Source organism: Ostrea edulis, chromosome 4, assembly GCF_947568905.1.
Source record: "Ostrea edulis chromosome 4, xbOstEdul1.1, whole genome shotgun sequence".
In the NCBI taxonomy this organism is placed as follows: Eukaryota; Metazoa; Mollusca; class Bivalvia; order Ostreida; family Ostreidae; genus Ostrea; species Ostrea edulis.
The window spans coordinates 28,665,160-28,689,142 of NC_079167.1; the positions used below are offsets into that span (position 1 = coordinate 28,665,160).

The 23,983-nt window shown below is 36.1% G+C and overlaps 1 protein-coding gene and 1 non-coding gene across 3 annotated transcripts in view; both read left to right on the forward strand.

Annotated features, from left to right (window-relative positions):
* The window catches only part of LOC125672011 (NACHT domain- and WD repeat-containing protein 1-like), a 35,160-nt gene that overhangs the window by 6,873 nt on the left and 4,304 nt on the right, over positions 1-23,983 (forward strand). For both annotated transcript variants that reach the window (XM_056161303.1, XM_048908059.2), the window contains 9 exons: positions 1,664-1,725; positions 4,097-4,140; positions 6,077-6,214; positions 7,038-7,240; positions 8,201-8,377; positions 9,897-10,083; positions 12,254-12,402; positions 14,556-18,306; positions 22,910-23,136. In XM_056161303.1, coding sequence (XP_056017278.1) covers positions 1,664-1,725; positions 4,097-4,140; positions 6,077-6,214; positions 7,038-7,240; positions 8,201-8,377; positions 9,897-10,083; positions 12,254-12,402; positions 14,556-18,306; positions 22,910-23,136 — 4,938 coding nt within the window. The remainder of the gene's footprint in view (positions 1-1,663; positions 1,726-4,096; positions 4,141-6,076; positions 6,215-7,037; positions 7,241-8,200; positions 8,378-9,896; positions 10,084-12,253; positions 12,403-14,555; positions 18,307-22,909; positions 23,137-23,983) is intronic.
* Positions 23,471-23,543, forward strand: Trnaf-aaa (transfer RNA phenylalanine (anticodon AAA)). The gene has a single exon. It is a non-coding gene; the product is annotated as a tRNA-Phe (tRNA).

Consider the following 23,983-nt stretch of genomic DNA (forward strand, 5'->3'; position numbering starts at 1 on the left):
TAGGGGATGAAAGTTTTACATACAAATATATGGGAAAAATCTTCTTCTCAAGAACCACTGAGCCAGAAAAGCTGATTTTTACTTGAAAACTTTCTGACATAGTGCAGATTCAAGTTTGTTCAAATCATGGCCCCCGGGGGTAGGACGGGGCCACAAGGGGGATCAGAGTTTTACATACAAATATATAGTTAAAATCTTCTTCTCAAGAACCACTGAGCCAGAAAAGCTGATTTTTACATGAAAAGTTTCTGACATAGTGCAGATTCAAGTTTGTTCAAATCATGGGCCCCGGGGGTTGGATGGGGCCACAATAGGGGATCAAAGTATTACATACAAATATATAGGAAAAATCTTTAAAAATCTTTTTCTCAAGAGCCACTGAGCCAGAAAAGCTGATTTTTACATGAAAAGTTTTTGACATAGTGCAGATTCAAGTGTGTTCAAATCATGGCCCCCGGGGATAAGATGGGGCCCCAAGGGGGGATCAAAGTTTTACACACAAATATACAGGGAAAAACTTTAAAAATCTTCTTCTCAAGAACCACTAAGCCAGAAAAGCTGAGATTTACATGAAAGCTTCCTGACATAATGCAGATTCAAGTTTGTTCAAATCATGGGCCCCTGGGGTTGGATGGGGCCACAATAGGGGATGAAAGTTTTACATACAAATATATAGGAAAAATCTTTAAAAATCTTCTTCTCAAGAACCACTGAGCCAGAAAAGCTGATTTTTACATGAAAAGTTTCTGACATAGTGCAGATTCAAGTTTGTTCAAATCATGGGCCCCGGGGGTAGGATGGGGCCACAAGGGGAGGATCAAAGTTTTACATACAAATATATAGGGAAAAACTTTAAAAATCTTCTTCTCAAGAACCACTAAGCCAGAAAAGCTGAGATTTACATGAAAGCTTCCTGACATAATGCAGATTCAAGTTTGTTTAAATCATGGGCTTCGGGGGTTGGATGGGGCCACAATAGGGGATGAAAGTTTTACATACAAATATATGGGAAAAATCTTCTTCTCAAGAACCACTGAGCCAGAAAAGCTGATTTTTACTTGAAAACTTTCTGACATAGTGCAGATTCAAGTTTGTTCAAATCATGGCCCCCGGGGGTAGGACGGGGCCACAAGGGGGATCAGAGTTTTACATACAAATATATAGTTAAAATCTTTTTCTCAATAACCACTGAGTCAGAAAAGCTGATATTTACAAAAAAACTTTCTGACATAGTGCAGATTCAAGTTTGTTCAAATCATGGCCCCCAGGGGGTAGGATGGGGCCACAAGTGGGGGGGGGGTCAAAGTTTTACATACAAATATAGGAAAAAGCTTTAAAAATCTTCTTCTCAAGAACCATTGGGCCAAAGAAGTTGACATTTACATGAAAGCTTTCTGACATAGTGTAGATTCAAGTTTGCAAAGGGTAGTTTGGGCCATAATAGGGACTAAGGTTTTACATGCAAATATATATGGAAAGTCTTCAGATATGGGCCAAGGTGACTCAGGTGAGCGATGTGGCCCATGGGCCTCTTGTTTATATATATAAGTACATGTATATATATATATATATGCACTCAGAATCATCCATATCTACGTAAGTCATAAAATTTTGCAGAATAATGAAAGAAATTCTATGTACATTCTTGTACTTTTCTTTTTAGGATGCAATGACAAAACCATTCGTAATTAAAAGTGCTGTGCTTCAGAAAGGAAAAGCCAATCCGTATGTCTCTTTCCTCAGATGATGTATTGATTTTAGAATATAAATTGTGGTTTTTAATTTGGGAGAAACATATAGTCTAAGAACAGTTGAAGTGGCAAGTCAGACTAATTGTCAATTGAAAAGGTATCAAAGTTATATCACTCCTTTATAGACCCAATTTTAAGTTAACACCCCCACATTTTACCTGTATCATGATCAATGTTAGACTGCTTGTCAAGCAAACTTTTAACAATAGATCTCAGGTGGAGTGACATCTGCAGAGACTGTGGTCTGGAGCTACCCCAGAGAGGTGTTTTGATAACAATAACATCCAATACTTACTTGCATTCTTTAGATCTTGAGGAAGCCCAGTATAATTGAGTTTTGATAGCATTGACCTGTCCACAACTGCTATTTTCTTGTAATTCAAAATTTTGAAAAAGACCCCTGAACAATGCAATTTTAAGGTGGCTCGCTACACCCTGAAATTGTTTCTAAAAATCAGTATGATAATAAAAGATTTGATAATTTATAAAAAGCGTATTTGCCAAAAAGGCAGAAAATATGCAAATTTGGATAAAAACATGATTTTCAAAAAAAATATTTGGCATATTTGAACTAGAGATCTGTGGTTCACCAGCCCAATGCTTTAACCACTGAGCTACGATGATAGCCAAACAAATCGATCGATACAAATAATTTCGCAAAACATTTTTAAAATCACCATCTTGTGACGTAGTGTCATAAAGAGTATAAGCTTTAGCGTAGTGAGCTACCTTAATATAATTGTATTTCTTCCCCTTTATATACATGCATTATGAATTACACAATCGAAAATCAAACAATAATTTGCACATTTCTAAAATTTGTAACTTATTGAAATAATTTATATTATCAATTTATGATACCTCTATATTTATAAAAGAAATTATTCATTGAGTCAATGACTGGGAGTAAGAGAAGAAGAGGGGGTAGGTGTAGACAGTGTGTCCACTACAGCTAGGGATACAACCATTATACAATCAATATGACCACAGAAACTGCAGATGGCCCTGAGACATGTCCTGTGTATATCAAAACTATACACAACACCCTGCTCTCTTAGTCAAGTAAATAACAAAGGCCATAGATGAGCTTAGCCCACATCCAGTGATCTGTGAAGAAACCATACAGTATTTTTTTTGGTCTTTAACTTCATAAAGCAGAAGCCTCAATCCTTCACACTACATACATGATTACATACATGTGTAGCCAATATACAATGACCTCATCAGTGCAAATAAATGTATACAGCTATATGTGGTTAAAACTATATGAATCAATTAATGTTCCAATTTTAACATACTCATCAGAAATATGGATCTCAGATTTCAATATAAATTTCAACAATTTTGATAAAGCACCATTTGAAAAGATTCAAAATTTCATATTGAAGAACATTCTAGATGAACACAATAAAGCATCTAACTTGGCTGCAAAAATTGAACTAGGCAAATCCCCTTTACATGTTAAAATATTTCAGCTCGCATTTAATTATTTTTCTAGATTGGAAAATCTGACAAAATCTAATGATAAATGTTAATGATAACCTTGTTTTAAAAAATGCATTCTTGGAAGATACAAAGTTTGCCAATGAAAATTTAAAATGTTGGCAAAGCTTTATAAAACAATTACAAAGAAAGTTGAATATCAATATTGTGATGCAACAAATAAACTTCTTGGTTCTAAGCTTCAAGATCTCTTTGTAAATAAAACTTTTGAAGAATTAGAACATATCAATATCACTCAATGTGGAAAACTCTCATTTTATAGTACATTATTTAACTATAAGGACATAAAACTAGAAATACAACCATATTTGTGTCTTCCTGCGCTCTAAGAATAAGTGCGCATCAGTTATATAGAAACAGGTAGATATTGTAATCCTGTCATTCCCAAAGAAAAAAGAATTTTGTTACCATTTTAAGACCAGTGTCGAAGATGAAAAACATTTTTTACTTGATTGTCCTTTATACAAACATGTAAGAAAAAGTATTCAAAAATATCATATGATTATCTTCTATCTTGTTTACTGAATCCCCTCAATATTGCATCTACAAAAGAAATTTGTTATATATCAGAGATTATTTATACCTTAGAAACTGTTGTTACAATTATTATACCATGTATATATACATGTATATAAGTATCGTACACTACATGGCTAACAACACTTGTATGTGCTTTAGTGCCAATAAAGAATTGAATTTAATTGAATATATAGGTAGTGATCGAAAACGAATTTAAATTTCTAGTGTTTTTAATCATTTAATTTTCACCATGATATAAACTTTCCTGTGCCTGTAAATTCTTCTTTATTCATGGTGAAGTTTCAGATTTCTCTTTTTTTCAGATTTGCTGTCAAAACAACAAACTTGAAAGATACAAGCAACAAAAGTGAGTTTCTATGATTACTGGTCCTCAATTTCTGGTCCCCAACCAAATGATTTTTTCATCTACACTATTTTCATTTACCAATGTTATTTGTCAACTCGATATGAAAGATGAAAATGTTGGGGTTATATTCATATGTGTTTTACAAACATCTCTTGTTTTTTTTGGGGGGGGGGGGGGGGGGGGGGGGGGCAATACAAATTATGAATATAAGAAATAAATTAGTTAGTTGTTTATATGATGGAGTTCATTTTTTGTTGTGTCATTGTTTACAATTCTTGATTAAGGCACTATGATGCCCATGTCATCGAGACATCACAGGATTCAGTATAACCAACTAAACTGTAGTGAATATAAAGGTCTGCAGAATACAGTACAACCAATTAAACTGTAGTGAATATAAAGGTCTGCAGGACTACAGTACAACCAATTAAACTGTAGTGAATATAAAGGTCTGCAGAATACAGTACAACCAATTAAACTGTAGTGAATATAAAGGTCTGCAGAATACAGTACAACCAATTAAAATGTAGTGAATATAAAGGTCTGCAGAATACAGTACAACCAATTAAACTGTAGTGAATATAAAGGTCTGCAGGACTACAGTACAACCAATTAAACTGTAGTGAATATAAAGGTCTGCAGGATTACAGTACAACCAACTAAACTGTAGTGAATATAAAGGTCTGCAGGATTACAGTATAACCAATTAAACTGTAGTGAATATAAAGGTCTGCAGGATTACAGTACAACCAACTAAACTGTAGTGAATATAAAGGTCTGCAGGATTACAGTACAACCAACTAAACTGTAGTGAATATAAAGGTCTGCAGGATTACAGTATAACCAATTAAACTGTAGTGAATATAAAGGTCTGCAGAATACAGTACAACCAACTAAACTGTAGTGAATATAAAGGTCTGCAGGATTACAGTACAACCAACTAAAATGTAGTGAATATAAAGGTCTGCAGGATTACAGAACTGTAGTGAATATAAAGGTCTGCAGAATACAGTACAACCAACTAAACTGTAGTGAATATAAAGGTCTGCAGGATTACAGTACAACCAACTAAACTGTAGTGAATATAAAGGTCTGCAGGATTACAGTACAACCAACTAAAATGTAGTGAATATAAAGGTCTGCAGGATTACAGTACAACCAACTAAACTGTAGTGAATATAAAGGTCTGCAGGATTACAGTACAACCAACTAAACTGTAGTGAATATAAAGGTCTGCAGGATTACAGTACAACCAACTAAACTGTAGTGAATATAAAGGTCTGCAGGATTACAGTACAACCAACTAAACTGTAGTGAATATAAAGGTCTGCAGGATTACAGTACAACCAACTAAACTGTAGTGAATATAAAGGTCTGCAGAATACAGTACAACCAACTAAACTGTAGTGAATATAAAGGTCTGCAGGATTACAGTACAACCAACTAAACTGTAGTGAATATAAAGGTCTGCAGGATTACAGTACAACCAACTAAACTGTAGTGAATATAAAGGTCTGCAGAATACAGTACAACCAACTAAACTGTAGTGAATATAAAGGTCTGCAGAATACAGTACAACCAACTAAACTGTAGTGAATATAAAGGTCTGCATGTATATTGGCATTTAAAAAAGACACAAAAAGGTTTTGGTCTCTAATACAAAAATTTATCTCACAAACCCTCAATGTTGGAAACTTGACCACCATTTGCACATGTTTTCACTGCATGTACAGTGTATATTTATTGACGTCTTGACGAAGATGCATAAGTATAGTTATGTAGATCTAAATCCAAGATTCTTTTTAAGGTTTGGCAACACCCCCCTCCCTTCTTCTGTTAGTCTAAAGTTGAACTTTTTACATGATTATTTCCTGAACAACCTGTGTTAGCAGGAGCTAGATGCACTTTTGATATGTTATTTTAAACTTGACTAAAGATGCTGCAGGAAAACAAGAGCAAGTCTGTGATAAAGAAATGGAGGCAAAATTTAATTTGATGCTGAAAGGGAAAATGGATAATCTGCCACATCTGCCAAGATCTGTTGTCAGAATATTCATCAGTTCCACGTTCTCAGGTAAGATGGAAATATTTAAACATGATGTGAATATAAAGTTTCCCACTCAATTATTTCACATTAGCATTATTAGTGCATTAGCTTTTGAGCTGCTTATTTTTGTGAGTCTATTAATTTTTCGTAACTTGAGTAAAATAAACATGACTTCATGGAGGACTTGGTTTTGTGGTTGAAGAGCTGTTGGTGGGTTTTTTTATCAGTCTAGTTCTCTTGGTTGTTTGGAGGATTTTTAAAAAATTCTTAGGTATGTCCATATGATGAAAACAACTACAAAAATTAGTGATTTAGCAGTGCATGTTGTGAATATTATGAAGGATGTGTGTACTGCTGGCTCTGTAGGGCACACGCAATTCAGTTTTCTATTTTCATATTTCATTTACATTCTTTCTGCAGCTTTGATTGTAGGATGTGTGTTTAAAGTCTCTCTGGATAATGTTTCACTCATATGGAGACATGCTGCTTTGAAAAAAAGGGATTAAGTGCCATAGGATACTATGTTGTTTTAAAATTTAAAATATCTTTTCTTATCATTTAATATTTATTGTCTTGATGAAATTACGGCAATTTTGATTGGCTGAAAAATTCATTTGATTTCTGCATCAAAGAAAACCTGATTTTGACTTCATGCTGGGTATGAATTTGAAAACAAAATTATGTTTTATTGGATGGAAAACTTTTATATCAGTGAGCATAGTACATTGATGAAGTTTTCCATTCAATTTTCCCTATGATACCACCATCAAGAAAAGAATTATAAGATTCATTTTTTAAATCCACATACACACACAAAATCTTGCTGTACCTCTGTTTTGACAATTTCCAGACATGAGAGCGGAGAGAAATATTCTGTCCTACGAGGTTTTCCCAAAGCTGAAACAGTTTTGCTTGTCCAAGGATCTAGATTTTCAGGTGGTGGATATGAGGTGGGGTGTAACAGAGGATTCCCAGAATGACCACAGTGTGGAAAAAATCTGTCTACAGGAAGTTGAGAACTGCCAACAGATGTCGCTAGGACCCAACTTTGTGGTAAATGTCATTTTAGTACATGCATACATTTTATCAATGTTATTAGGAGAGCTAGTGTAGTGGCCGATCTAGAGAGGGGGGTCTGGGACTCGGAACACACACCCCCCCCCCCCCACCTTCGTCAGAAAATTAGGCTAATAAAGGTAAAAAATAATGCATTTTGAAGGTGGAATCCCCCCTTTGATAACCAAAATCAATGGTAGAACACCCCCCCCTCCCCTTTAAAAGATTCCTGGATCCGCCCCTTCAGTGTAGTGAATTGTTTGTACTGTCCTGGATTAATATTTATTAAAGCTGGCTGTACAGTGATAAGGGTGAAACATGGACAAATACTGTATGTACGAAAATATTCACCCCCGTTTTATTTTTGCCCTTTTCACCCTCATTGTCAGTGGGTTAATTTAAGACTTGATGAAACCATTTTCCTTCTCATCTCTCTTTTAAAACACCTGTGTTGGGGCAAATTTAGAACGAGGTCAAGAGTAGAAAGGCCAAATAAATATGGGGTGAAAGTAACCCTGTATGCAGTCATTTTGTTACATGTATAAAAACACACAAAACCAAGTAAATGATTAGCAACATGCCTTGCCAGGCCTAATGGAATGCTATTGCTTCTGAATTGAGAATTGCCAGCCTCCCAAGTACATACTGCAGGTATAACTCTCAGGCTTCCAGTAGCTTCCATGTTTAACAATGTTTAAAGAAAAAAATCAGTTTCAACGTCAATGTATGTCACAGACTCAGAGTATATTTACATAAATTCCTGGTCTTTAAGTGGACAATAGTAAAAGAAATTGGAGATCACTAGGTCAAAGGTCAAGGTTAGCATGGAAATTTGATATGTGAGATTAAGTTTTTCACCACTCTTTTAAACAAACTTTCACATCTCAAATATAACCTCACTGATGTAATTTTAGTGACAATTATGAATCATTTTTACTTCTTTTTTCCATCGATTAGGCCATCATGGGAGACAGGTACGGTTTTCGTCCAATACCTATAGAAATTTCCGAGGAGGTTTTTCAGTCTCTGAAGGAATCAGCAGAGAGGATTGTTAAGAAACCTCATGCCATCAAACTGATGGAGACCTGGTACAAATTGGATGAGAATTGCCAGCCTCCCAAGTACATACTGCAGGTATAACTCTCTGGCTTCCAGCAGCTTCCATGTTTAACAATGTTTAAAGAAAAAAATCAGTTTCAACGTCAATGTATGTCACAGACTCAGAGTATTTGATAACTTCAATAATGGCATACAAATCCATGGATTTTTGTACATGTGGACTGAGTAGAATAAAAGAAACGAATCTGCAGAATTTTAGGTCACCTGAGTTTACTCGTGTGACCTATTGCAATTAGTTGTCATCTGTCGCCGTGCGTCATGCATTAACAATTGAACATTTTTAAATTCTTGATAACTACCAGTCCAATTCTTTTCAAATTTGGTATGAAGCATTTTTGGGACAAGGGGGACATCAATTGTAAATTTCAGAACTCCAGCACCCCAAGGGCCCTAGGGGTGGGGCAAAAACTGCCCAAAATTGACCAATTTTCAAAAATCTTCTTAAGAACCACACACATGTAAGAAAAACTAAATGTATAGTGATGTAGAGCAGGAAGGCCTAGCTCTACCAAAATTTTAAATTTCATGATCCCTGGGGTAGGGGTTCTGACCCCAGGGCAGGGCCAAACTTGGTATATAGTGTTTATATGTAAAACACTTGAATAACATCTTCTTTAGTGCTATTGATACTAAATTGAAACTAAATAGATATTTAGAAAGAGTCCTTTACCAAAATTATAAATTTGATGATCCCCGAGGTAGGGGTTCTGACCCTAGGATGGGCCAAACTTAGTAAATAGTATTTATGTGTAAGTTTGCTGATATTGTATAAAATCTAAATGCATACAATGTACTTAGGAATAGTAGAAAAGATCAATGTACAAAAAAATGGTGAATTTCACAACCCAGGGTTTTTACTCTAGGATTGGTCCAAATTAGTCATATCTTTTTATGTTTTAATGTTAATACACCTATTATATTATGTAAAGCCTTTTCATCAGTGTATGTATTTTTGAGGGCATTGGAGTTTTTGTTGCTGAACATTAGAATTTAGCTTAGATATTCAGAACAGGAAATTTTTTCTAGATTTCATAGCCCTTGGGAGTAGTGATACTTTTTCACTAGTACTCAGGTGACGGATAAGGCCTGTGGGAGTAGTGATACTTTTTCAATAGTACTCAGGTGACTGATAAGGCCCTTGGGAGTAATGGTACTTTTTCACTAATAATAACTCAGGTGACCGATAAGGCCTGTGGGCCTCTTGTTAGTTATTCCATGTGTAAAAGAATCAATTTCTACAGAATTTCCATTTAAAGCAACTATGTTTGCTGGGACAAATTTCCATGTAAAATTTATGACCGCATACGTAGTGTGAATTAATCCCACGCGGAATAAAACTACACGTACGGTATGTTTGCAAGCAGAATATCTATATACTGTACTATTGTTCTTCTTGATAATAGCATGGACTTGAAAAACAATGTTTCAGTACTTTAATTCATTAATTTCTTCCTTTGCTTCACAGCCAATCAGATCTCAGTTCTCAACAATGTTACAGTACTTTAATTCATTAATTTCTTCCTTTGCTTCACAGCCAATCAGATCTCAGTTTTCATTCTTTGGGGACTATTCTCCGGGATGTGATGAACCCAGGACCAAACATACTCAGGAATGGGAGAGCACGTTTGCAGATTTGAGGGACATTTTGAAAACAGCAGCTTTGTTTTCACATGGCGCAAAGAAATTAACAGACGACCAGCTCCGGGAACACTACTTATCAGGTATTACCCCTGCCCTTCCCAAAGAAACTAGCAGACGACCAGCCTACTACCGTATTTGTCAGGTATTACCCCTGCCCTTCCCAAAGAAACTAGCAGACGACCAGCCTCGTAAACACTACTTGTCAGGTATTATCCCTTCCCATTAGTTATGTCTCAGAAATGAAAGATTGGGTGGTGTAGATTTTAGCTCACCTGGGCTGTAAACTGACGTGAGCATTTCTGATCAGAGTTTATCATTTGTAAACTTGTCACATTTTATTTTTACTTCTTTTCAATAACCACTGAACTAGATCTTGGGTAAAGGGGGATTTAATTTCGTCCATGTAAAGGGCAGTGCCTCCTGCCTATGGGAGATGATTAAGAAAAAGTGACAACAAGTTCAAGTGCTTATAAAATCATCTCAAGAACAACCAAACCAGAAAAACCAAAATTTGTAGGAAAGCGTCCTTCTATGATAAAGATTCAAGTTTTTTTCAAACCATAAGGTGTGGGGTTAAGTTGAAGATGCAATATGGATTCAGAGTTATACAGAAAACTATATAAAATATTTTCTAAAAATCTTTTCAAGAACCACAAGGTTGCATTGTGTCAAAATGATACACAAGCATTTGCATATATTGTAGATTTTAAGCATTTTCTCATCTTGACCTTTGGGGTCAGGATGGGGTCACAACACAGGTTTAAAGAATTATATAGGAATATATAATAAAATTCTTTGAAAATCTTTTTCTTGAGAAACACAATGACATAATATGCTATAGTGTAAATTACACCATGTCTCCAAGTTACACAGGAAAAGTGTAAATTACACCATGTTTCCAAGTTACACAGGAAAAGTGTAAATTACACCATGTCTCCAAGTTACACAGGAAAAGTGTAAATTACACCATGTCTCCAAGTTACACAGGAATAGTGTAAATTACACCATGTCTCCAAGTTACACAACAAGAATAGTGTAAATTACACCATATCTCCAAGTTACACAGGAATAGTGTAAATTACACCATGTCTCCAAGTTACACAGGAAAAGTGTAAATTACACCATGTCTCCAAGTTACACAGGAAAAGTGTAAATTACACCATGTCTCCAAGTTACACAGGAAGACACTGATGTACTCTTAAAAGTATGATATGTGTCAGATTTATGTGCCAGTCTCCTCATGAAGTGTAGATTTCTTCACACTATATGTAGTAAAAACATTGAAAATCTCATTTTCTTTACACCTCTGGGGCCAACTTCTTTACAATTTCTTTACATCTCTGGAGACAATTTCTTTACAGTTTTTTTTTTACTTCTCTGGGACCAATTTCTTTTCTTTTTTTTTAACTTGAAAAACTTCTCCTGAAGAATTGCAAAGGAACAGCTTTGTCAATTAGTCTTCAGTCATCCTTATGTGCTGGACAGTCAAGCTTGTCCTCACCATTACCCCTGATATTGTGATGGAGCCACAAAAGAGGTTTAAAGTTTTACATACAATCTACTTCTCAGGCACTGCAATAGTACAATATAGCATAAAATTCAAATGCTTGCATTCTCATGAAGTAAAGATTCAACTTTGTTCACACCTTGAAGGCCAGGGTGGATTATAACTGAGATATTTTCTATAAGGCAAATGCGGTTACTCAGGTCAGCGATGTGGTCCATGGGCCACTTGTAGAACTATCTGTTTATATGTCTGCAACTTCAACCTTTGTAATTTTCTAATTATACATGACAGAGACTTTATACTTGGTAATCTGCTAGGTCACCACATTTGAAGGTCACCACAATTGAAGGTCACCACATTTGAAGGTCACCACATTTGTACTTTGCCTCACTCAGAGAAATTGTGTTTCAGAAACACATATTGTATTTAATTGGGTTTCTTTCTGGTCTTCAACTTTAAAATATTTGAAATATGATCCTGCATCAATGAGCCCCACTGTGGAGTGGGGCAGGGGGATATTAGTCCTATTAAAACAGTTCTAGTGTTATGGATATAAAAAAAAATGAGTAAATGTGCTCTGTGTATGCTGGATGCAAGGGAATTTCTGCCCCTGCTTTACTTTACTGTTAATTTAGAATGCGATAAAGTTTATCAATGTGTCTTGGTAAAAATAAATATAAGTGGGAGGGGTGGTTTCCTTGTATTTAAGAAAAAAGAAGTTGAATATTTTTTTTTAATTAAAGTGACAGAGATAGAGATTGAGAAGGGAATTTTGAAGGCAGACTTTAAAAGCCAAAGTGCTATGGTGTTCCACCGTGAAATCCAAGGCTTCACAAACTTTGAGGACAGAATGACAAAACGACATATTGACACCTCTACAGAGGATGGAAAGGTATGGATCCAGATATTTTCAAAGCTATTTCAGTTATGAGGTTAATATGAATTTCAGTAATATAGATTGTATATATGATGTTATTATTTTTTGTTAGGTCACCTGAGTCCTCTTGTGATCTTGTACATCAGCATGCATCCACATGTGTTAACATTTTTAACTCCTTCTTAGATTCTGCTAGTTAATTCCTCCCAAAGTGCTGTGTGTAATAAGAGTCTTTCTAGGGCCCCTGTAAACTCAAAAGTAAAAAGCTAAATGTCCCTCTGCTACATGTGTAAATGCCTGACATTAGAAGCAAATATTACTGGTCTTTCAGATATGACCTTAAAAAAGAAGGTCCTGTGTCACAGTAGACACAAAAATGAACTGTCACTGCTGAAGGTATCATGTCACAGTAGACACAATAATGAACTGTCACTGCTGAAGGTGCCATGTCACAGCAGACACAATAATGAACTCTCACTGCTGAAGGTGCCATGTCACAGTAGACACAATAATGAACCCTCACTGCTGAAGGTGCCATGTCACAGTAGACACAATAATGAACCCTCACTGCTGAAGGTGCCATGTCACAGTAGACACAATAATGAACCCTCACTGCTAAAGGTGCCATGTCACAGTAGACACAATAATGAACCCTCACTGCTGAAGGTCCTGTGTCACAGTAGACAATAATGAACCCTCACTGCTGAAGGTGCCATGTCACAGTAGACACAATAATGAACCCTCACTGCTGAAGGTGCCATGTCACAGTAGACACAATAATGAACCCTCACTGCTGAAGGTGCCATGTCACAGTAGACACAATAATGAACCCTCACTGCTGAAGGTCCTGTGTCACAGTAGACAATAATGAACCCTCACTGCTGTAGGTCCTGTGTCACAGTAGATACAATAATGAACCCTCACTGCTGAAGGTGCCATGTCACAGTAGACAATAATGAACCCTCACTGCTGAAGGTGTTATGTCACAGTAGATACAATAATGAACTGTCACTGCTGAAGGTTCCATGTCACAGTGGATACTATAATGAAGTCTCACTGCTATGGTCTTTAGTGCCACACGCTGTTAAAATTTGTGGCACTTCACCTACAGTCAGCAACGTTTTGATCTGTATAAGTGAATCAAAAGATACATTGAAAAAGTTTCTTGAGTATTGATTAAAAAATTCAATTACAATTTTTTTAAAAGCATTTTTATGCATAGCTTAAAAATTGTGTTAAAGCTTTACAGTTCTTTTAAATGTACTTATGCATAAGTTCACCTGTAAGTCAATATATACTTCAGGATACTTTGAAGGATTCTACCATTGACCTATTAAAGTTAATTTTTACAGAGGTCACTATCAGTTTCATGAATATATATGATCTAGTTTAATATGATTAAAAAGATAATGATGAGAGGCTTAAACTCAAGTTACAGTACAGAATATACATGTATAGACATCTAATGAATTCTCTTACCCCTCTTACCCAGACTTTCAGAATATCAGTTGTGAGTATTCCGGTGGACTAAAAAGGAATGCACTAATGTCTAATTTTGAAAGCAACTGTGTCAATTCTGCTCTTAGAAAAATATAGCTTGTAACACTACAATTCAAGCGTACGCCGTACACCCAAAACGCCGTGGTTTGATAAATAAATCAGTAAAAGCAGAGGCTAAAATGAGTTTATTAGAAGGTCATAATTATGCAACAAAAATGCATGAAGGGAAAACCAAAATGTGAATATACAGTGTAAGTGTTGAATAACGTATTTTTTCAGTGAACGTAGTGTTAAAACTAACACACATCACGGAATATGCCGGCGAAGCAAAGGAAAACATTTTTGTCAATCATTGTGTCCGATTTTGTTGTAAACATAGGCCACTGTAATATAAAGAATCAGAATGTCACATTGCAGAATTAGGATCATAATTCAAAATATTTCCCAAATCTTGTTTGAAAATGGCATGTATTTCACAACTGAAGGTCACAATACTTCATGATGGGAAATTTTGTTTTAGCAGTAGGATGTACATATGAATTGAACATAGACTTTTCAATCCAAGTATGACTCCCAAAAATCTGACATACAGGTGAGTATGTGTGGAAGGTTCCTGTGAATAATTTTCAGCAGCATGAAGTAAATATATTCTTTCAACTCACTTGTAGGTTGTACCTGATAAAGAAGTTAAATACCTTCAAGGAAAATTAGAGGAAAAGGTTAAACAAAAGATTGATGCTGATTTTATCCATAATTACACTGTACAATGGCTGCCAAATGGGATAGACCCCAAAGCTTCTGAAGATCATAAAGCTTACCTCGACAACTTCTGTCAAGACTTCTACACCAATCTCAAAAACATGATAGAATCTGCAGACGACGACCGAGATACCCGAGACAAAACATTTGCAAAAATAGGATATTACAGCGATTACAACGAGATACTTCATCATTTAAATTTTTGTGAAATCAAATGCAGGACATTCTGTGGACAGGAAAATGTTTTGGACAGTGTTAAAAGGTACATTCTGGACAGTTCAGTCAGGAAGCCATTTGTCATTTACGCTCCTTCGGGGAATGGAAAGACCTCTGTGATGGCGATGATCATGCAAAATTTGCCTGTCTGGTTGAAAGAGAAGCCACATGTTAAAATCATCCGATTTTTGGGGACTTCGGCTCTTTCACTGAACATTTATGATGTGCTATGCAGTGTGTGCGGACAGATTGCTGATGTTGCTGAGCAGATCATGGAACCAGTAGGTTACAGACATATGAAGAACCTTCAGGAATACATGCCCAGATTCTTCAGAAGGATATCAAGTTTATTGAAGAAGCCAATAATTATTCTTCTTGATTCACTGGATCAGTTATCTGCTGCACATAATGCTTATGAACTGCAATGGCTGCCAACTTCACTGCCACAAAATATCCGAATTGTTGTGTCAACCCTTCCCAGGGAACATGGCATACTGGACAACCTGAGAGCGATACTGCCAGACAAGAACTGTTATGTGGAGATTCCAAATCTTCCCCGTGAAACTGGTGTCGCAATTATTAACAAATATCTGTCAAAGCACAACAGAAAGGTCACAGAATACCAAGAGAAGGTTTTGATCAACACCTTTGCAAAATGCCCTGGACCTTTGTTCCTGAAACTGATTCTGGATGAAGCAATTAAATGGCGATCTTATACATTGCCACATCAGATAGAACTGCAACAGACAGTTCAAGGGGCCATCAACAAACTCTTTGACAATTTGGAGATTAAATTTGGGAAGGTCATTGCAAGTCATGCTCTTGGTTACATCACCATAGCAAGAGATGGTATCTCTGAGAATGAGTTGGAGGATGTTTTATCCTGCGATGACGAAGCTTTGGATGACGTGTATCGTTATCACAACCCACCTGTAGACGGAATCATAAGGATCCCTCCTGTTTTAGCAGCAAGGATAAGATATGACATCAAAGACTACATAGTGGAGAGAATATCTTCAGACAAGTATACTATGAACTGGTACCACAGACAGTTTTTTGAAACTGCAAAGAACAGATATGGTACGGGAACGCTCGGAGAGAAGCTTCACCACAATATGGCAGAGATTTACATGCATGAAAATGGAATCAAAAAGGACATCACACTGTCCAGAAGGAAGCTGAAAATCCAAAATGCCGACAGACAGATTACTCCACAGCCAGTTACATGGAAAAACAAACGTATGTTGAGATGTCTTCCATACCACATCATTCATGCAGGGGGTGCTCTGTCTGAGCAAATAGCAAAGGAATATTGCTTCTGTCGATTAAACTTTTTGAGCAGTAAAATAGCAGCCTCTGGTGTAGAGTCTCTAGTAGATGAGTTATACGAGTACCTGGAAAATCAAGAAGATGAAGAAATCAAGAAACTTAGAAACTTCTTCTCGTTGACTAAAGGGGATTTGTCAAAGTCAAGTAGACTAGCTGCTAACATTCTTGCTCATGTTAATGTTGAGTCTGATGAACCATATCTTCGAAAGTTGAGCGAACAAGCTACCAGTTACCTAGAAAATCTTGACTGTCCAGGACTGATACCTGTGTATCCTGGATTGGCACCCAGGAAAGACATTTCTTCATCTCTTATCCATTCCTATAATGGGATAGCTGAAATAGTCAGCCAAAGTGGAGATTCAGTTTTGGTCAAGACTTACAAGAAAGGAAAAGAAGAGGAAAATGAATTTCCACATGAAATCTTTCACACTGGGACCCAAGACTTACAACAAGTAAATGTTCCAGAGATTAAACAGGTAGAGCATTATCCACTTTTGGACAAAGCAGGAAAATATGTAATTTACACATCAGCAGATTCCATCTCTCTGCTTCACCTAGTCAGTGGAAACAGAATCACCAAATTGTTCAAAGATATCACTGATGATCCATCCAAAAACCAGATGGTATCAAAGAAAATGAGCACTGATACCAGCCACGTAGTTGTTTTGTTAGATGATGGTGATATTCTGCTAATAGACACTGACAGTCTAATGCAGATTGACAGATGGACTTTGAAAGATGAAGTGGAGGATGTTATGGGAATTCTCTGCACAAAGAATGACAACCTACAGGTACTTGTGGCAGTTAATGGAGAATCTGGCGGGAAAAAAACAAGTGAAGTCCAGCTGTACAAGCCAGGAGATTTGGAACCAAAGTGTTTTCTCTTTCATTTTCCACTGCTTAAAGATCTCCAAGGACTATCTAAGAAAGAGACATTCTTTACTGCCATTGCAGAGGATGGAAACTCATCAAAGATTCTCACTCTTGACATCAGTCGTGCAGAGGAAATGGTACCAATTGATATTGGAGAATCCATAAAGCAAGTAGCCTTCTCCAAATCTAAGCCATTTGCATGCGTGTTGACCAACACAGGAAAAGTGACAGCTGTAGATTTACAAAAAAGTGAGATTTTGTTCCACATGACAACTGACAAACCTGTCACATATTTTGGGATCAGTGGAACATACTCCATTGTTATGCTAGGAGACAGTGATGGTAGTATTACTCTATGGAATTTTAAGACGGGGAAAAACTGCGGTAAATTCCCTGCCCACGCAGGGCCAATACAACACATGAAAGTATTAGATGATTACTTGGTGTCCCATGGTCAAAATGAAATGAAGGTATGGTCTCTAACAGAACTCCTGGTTGACTTCAAAGAGACCTTGAAGAAAAACACAGCATCAGCATTCAGTGGACTTATGGCTATGAAGACAGTCATCAGTTTTGATCTGCATCCAAATGGAATAGAACTTGTGACAGCCTCAAAAGACCAAATGCTAAGAATATGGTTGTTGAATGGAGCAAAGTTTTTGAAAGAGTTTGATATTGGTATGGAATCCAAGAAGACAGTTATCTGTGCGAATGATAAGTGTTGTCTTTTGGACAACAAAGGGGAACTGAAAATTATAAATTTGAACACAACTTATGATGTCAGTTTAGATTTGCCAAGTCACGTGTCTGATTTTGCCATTGGAAAGGATGGAATCACTCTCTACACTATTGGAATGAAACAAAAATCCCTGATGGTGCATATAATGGATATGAAACAGGAAACAACTAAGAAATCTTTTCCTTTGAAGGGATCATTAAAATTTGAGACCCTTGACCTGTGTATGAGTGCTAGTGAACGATATCTGTGTATTCGCTGTAAAATTCTCCCTGCAGAATACAAAGACATCGAGGCATCTTGGAAGAAAAAGGGCTCTTTTCTTACCCAGGTTCACCCCTATAAGTTTCTGGCTGTGGATCTGCAACAGGCAACCGGTGGATTGGTGACATGCATGAGAGAGCTGAGCACCATCCCACATCTTGGAGAGGGGGTGTGTGCCAAAGCAGGAAACGTTATGTATATAACCACCAGGAGATGGGTCGTCTTCTGGGACATTCCCACAGGTAAATAAGACAGTCATTTATATGAGGGTTGTTCGATATGTAATGTGCATTGTGTGATATCTCAAAAGCATTCGACTCAAATAGTGAAATGAACATTACATCCCTTTAAAGTATTCTCCGCGGTTTTGGAATACATAATTTCAATCTCTGAATCCATTTCTGAAATGCGTCCCGGTACGCTGATTTAGGTAGACCTCTGAGGCACTGACTGATGGCTGAGCCAAGGGCTTGTCGGGACTTGTAATGACGACCAGATAAGAACTTTTTAAGTTTTGGAAAAAGGAAAACGTTGCATGGGGCTAGTTCTGGAGAGTATGGCGGGTGTGGCAAGACGGTAACCTTCTCTGACTTCAAAAATTGCTTCACAAGCTCATATGTATGTGATGGAGCATTATCATGAAGTAGACAAACATGCCTAAATCCTGACACAGGGCATCGTTTATGATAATATTTCTTGAGCTTTTGTAGTATAATATCTTAGTGATACCCCTGTAACACTTTTGCCCTTCGGCACCGGAATTTGTATGGCTATACCATCACATGAAAAGAATATTCAATAAAGAACCTTCTTTGTGCTTATGGTTCTTTTGGCAACTACAGGCCTTCTACCATGTTTAGTTAGCCATATTTTGTTTCCAGTTTTTCTTACTGGTTCGAAATAGTGAACCCATGTTTTGTCACCAGTAACAATGTTTGCAAATTGTCTTTGATTGAATTTGGGAAACATTTTGAGCAATTGCTTAGCGGTTTGTACTCGTTCCCATTTTTGGTCATCTGTCAATATATGCGGTATCCATCTGGCAGAAATCTTTTGTACTTTCAAAATACGCTTCAAAATTAAATGCACCCGCGATAGCGATATGCCAACAGCTTTGGCAATATAACGATTTGTGTATCTGTCATCACTTTCAATTATTTCCCTGACTTTTGAGACATTTGCCTTGCCTGTTACAGTCACAGGTCGGCCAGGTTTTGCTGCATCTTTGACGGACTTTGTGCCAGTCAGAAATTTCTTTCTCCACCTACGAACTGTCTCATAAGATACTTTAATTATCAGACCAATAAACTTCCCCAATTCAGTAAAAATTTGCATTACTGAATGACCGAGTTTTGTGCAAACTTTTATATAAGCTCTAATTTCTTCTATATTCTCAACCCGTTTCCAAACCATTTTTACAACAGTGGTCAACGACTGACTCTATTGAAATGACTATAAGTTTAAAACTATGTGGAGCTGAAGGCTCGTGTGTTTATACCATTGGAAAGGTATTAAATAGAGCTATTCAAGAGTATCATCATCCACGAAATCATGCAAAGCGTTATCGCGCTGTGGTACAATACACATCACATATAGAACAGCCCTTGTAGAAACTTTATTCCAGTTAAGCATTCTTGCCACAAATGATTATTATCAGCGGAGTCTTTTAAATTCACCGACAGGGTTATTTAACCCATAACTTTACTGTATGAATAAATTTGTTGTTGATTAGACAATTAAGACAGGCTTTCAAGCGGGCCCTTATTTTTCTACAACACCCTTTATTTTCTTATTTGAGCTTTAGAATCCTAAAAAAGCCCTAATTTTTTGTTGAAATTCCTACATTTTCAAATTTTGAAAGTTTAAGTAAATTTGACATAAAGTAAGTGTTGGAATTTATTAAATTTAGTCTTAGTATACTTTCAGAAAATGAATATGTTGATTAAATGTACATCTCAGAAGACATCTTGATGGTTATCAGCTATATTCAGCATTGATTGTGAGCCATGGGAATCCGCCTGAATTATATCATGGTTTGTGCTGAATGCCGAATATGGCTGTTGATGACCACTGGTATGATCTTCTGAGTGGGTAATTAGTTTTTGTATTATTGCTCTTGCAAATGGTGAGTAAAACATTTTTTCTTTCCTATGGATTTGTAAATTTAACCCTTATTTTTGTCTAAAAAGCCCTTAGAAATCCTAAAAAAGGCCCTTATTTTTTGATGATTTTGCCCTAAAAATGGCCCTTATTTTTTGCAAAATGTCACTTGAAAGCCTGTTAAGATGATATAAAACCATTTAAATGATTAGGCCCCCACCATATGGCGGATGCCCTATAGGAATTTGTCTATCTGTCATTCTGTCAGCAATCTCTATGGCACACGATAACTGAAGTTTCACTGGGAAGATTTTCATTTTATATGCAATATTTGGATTAAGCAGAGGAAGAGGCCCTTTGATTTTCAGATTTACCGGCTTTGTCTTTATAGAGTTGTGGGACTTGGATTATTAAGATAGTACTTTCTACGGCATACAATAACTTGAGATTACTTGAAATGATTTTCATAAGTTTTAAATGTAATGCTCAAATTAGGAAGAGAAAGATCGATCCCTTTTTGATTTATTGGTTTTGTTGTTACATAGTTACGGGACTTAGAACTATTCATATAAAAAAATTCATTGCAGGGCCCTTTCTGACTTGTCAGTTTTCTAGTTGTAAACTCTGTACAATATTCTCTTTAAAGAAGTGGACAGGATGTAGGCTATGCCTGTCCACTTCTCTATAGAGAATACTCTGTACAACAGTACTGGTTGTGGTTTAAGGTGCTTGCTTTGCAACCGGGAGACCCAGCCAGGTTCATTCCTTAATTTTGGCACATGGCCTCATCAAACCTAAATCATTTATCATGTGTAGTGACTGTTCCTTCACCTTCTCTCATAATTTGGTTTCCTTTCTTCATCTCTGCTACAGATACACATATTCAACTGAAACTTGGCATATAGATGAATCATGAGAGTATCCAGGTCAAGATTTTATTTGTTTCCGGTTGAATAATTTTTCACAGAATTGTGCCCCTTGGATTTTAAACAATTCTTTATCACAGGTTATACATGGACATTTTGAATTGATATTCAGCATATAGGTACATTATCAGAATACACAGGTCATTGGTTCCTACAGGTTCCACTCGGGTGATTTTTGGCAGAGTTATGCCCCCTTGGACTTAGAAAATATCAAACAATACTCATTTTCTCATTCATACATAGACATTTTGATTTGAAATTTAAGAATATAGATTTTTCCTGAAAATCTGTAGGTCAAATTTATATTTGGTTCCATTCAAATAAATTTTGGAAGAGTTGTCCCACTTGGACTTTTTCAAACAATTCAGTTTCTGCTCACACAATGTAATCTCAGTTGTGAGTTTTGCGTTCAGTGAGATAATTTCTGGCAGAGTTATGGTTCTTGGGTGGGAGCATTAATATCACTCTAACACAACCAGTTCAAGAATATAGAAACATGTCAATAGCATGTTACAAATTTGTTCATATTTTTTATAACACCAGGAATGGGCAATAATGGAAGCCCCTTTATATAATTTTTGGGGAGAAACAAACAAAATCTGATTTTAATCATATAATCATATTGTTGCTCTTTGGAAACCAGATGAGGTTCAGAATGAATCCATCTCATGTTGGAATATATGAAAACAACATGCGAAATTTTTGTAAAATGCGTAGCAAGCAATGTTGTTCAACCATGGCTCCTAGGAAAAGGATACAAAAATTTTGTTACGGTCGGGAACTTCTACTCAGGTGAGCGATGTGTCCCAGGGGCCTCTTCTTTTGTGCTACCGGTAACTGTGACCTTTAAATATTAAATTTCAGTCTTGCAATAAATATTTCCAAAGTGTTAAACTTTGTGTTAATCAAACGCATGAGATTTACAACTTTTACTGATCACATTGTTGCTATCCGTTGCTACCTAAAAAAAAATTTTTTAAATGCTGGGGCCCATATTGAAATTATGAAGATAGAGAGCTGTTTATGGATTGGTTTGAACATGGAAGCTTGCATACATTTTTCAAAAATATTTACTTAAGTTATAAATCAAACCCTTCTTCAAAGCATAAAATCTTAGGTATCCACTGAATTCTGGTGTCATATTTCATATGATGAAATAGAAATTGCAAACAGAGAGAACTATGAGTGAGAATTTTGTGCAAGAATTTCAATCCTTTTCTTCTAATTGACCATGCATCCAACACGAAATATACCTCCTTCTGAACAATGTATGTAGTGCTGTAGATTTTTAAGTTTTTAAAATTTGAAATCATATAGGAAGGCGTAGAGAATTTATCATAGGGGTTAAACCGAAATGTATAAGACCTGTGTAAGTTGTTGCGACAATCTCAGGCGTGTACATTTTTAAGGTATGTTCAATATCATCATGAGATTAATATTGATCAACGCTTAGGGACTTATGATTTCTAATATAAAAATTTCCTAAAAGTTGACATTTTCGTTAATTTTTATTAATAAGACAAGTTTTGAATCATCTCACAGGAATTGACATTGATTTTGAAAATAGAAATTAGTTTGGGGAAAATAAATCTTGATTTTTTTTGTATTGTCTCAATCTGAAAATTTTAGTAATTGGAGAATATTTAACATTTAGGCCGGGTCTGAAATAGTTGTTGTCTTAACTTATGAGTCCTTTTTCTTTTAGAATACCGTAGCAGCTTCATATAGAATGATATAAATCAGTTTGAGGTAGTGATAACCTTTCATTACTTAAACATTAGCAACTGTTTCTGTGAGTTTCTTTTCATATTACTTACAGGTAAATGTGATCAGAGAGTATGTAAGAACAAAGACAAGGGAATGATGTACAGACCTTGCTGGTTTGAAGATATGGATGGTGTCAAGGGAACTAGCAAAGCTATGGTTCAGAGCAAAGATGGTCACCTGCTGGCTCTTGGTTCAGAAGATGGTTATTTATTCATCTACAATGTAGAATCTGGGTACCCTATTGGACAAAAGGCACCAGCAACCAAACACTCGGCCTCCGTTAGTATGAAAACAATACTGGCAGGTCCATAACCAGGAGTTTTCATAGATATCACAGGGGGTGGGGTGCAAACTTCTAGATTATTGAGGGTTTTGGTACATACATGTGTGTGGGTGTGTATGTGTATATATATATATATATATATTAAAAGAAATAGAATAAACAGTACACAAAGTTAAATTTTTAACTTTGTGTACTGTTTATTCTATTTCTTTTAATATTTTATACCGGACACTGTGATTTTTTAAAAACACAATTTGGATATATATATGCGTGAAGTGTTGCTGTTCATACCCTTATGTATGTAGCGGTCAGCCGGGTTCGATCGCCGGTGGCCAAATAGGTCAGTTGGTAGAGCACCTGACTAAAGATTCAGGGGGCCCGGGTTCGAATCCCGGTCTGGTCCGTTGCATTTTCTTCCTTCCTGTTACATGTATATTCAAAAATAAAATTTATTTTTTAAATGAAACTGAGTTTGAAATACAGATATAGAGTAAAATATATGCCTCAAATACCTGCATACCTATTGTAAAAAAAATTAGCAATATGAATACTGTTTTTCAGTTAATTTACTTTGATGGTGCATGACATTTTTCAACTCTGGGGCTTTTCGAGCATATCTCCCCTCCCCTTGGTTATGGACCTGGTTGTTATGGGTACATTATTTTCAAATTGAGCTGCTTTTTCGGATGCAGAAATCACTTATATAACTATAAAATATATATTAAATTGATTTACATGAGCTGTTCAACTATTCAAATGCTTTGTTTCATAAGTAATTTTTTATTATTATTGATCTGTTCTATTCAAAATTCCTTAAATTCGATGGTGATATTGTTAGTTAGT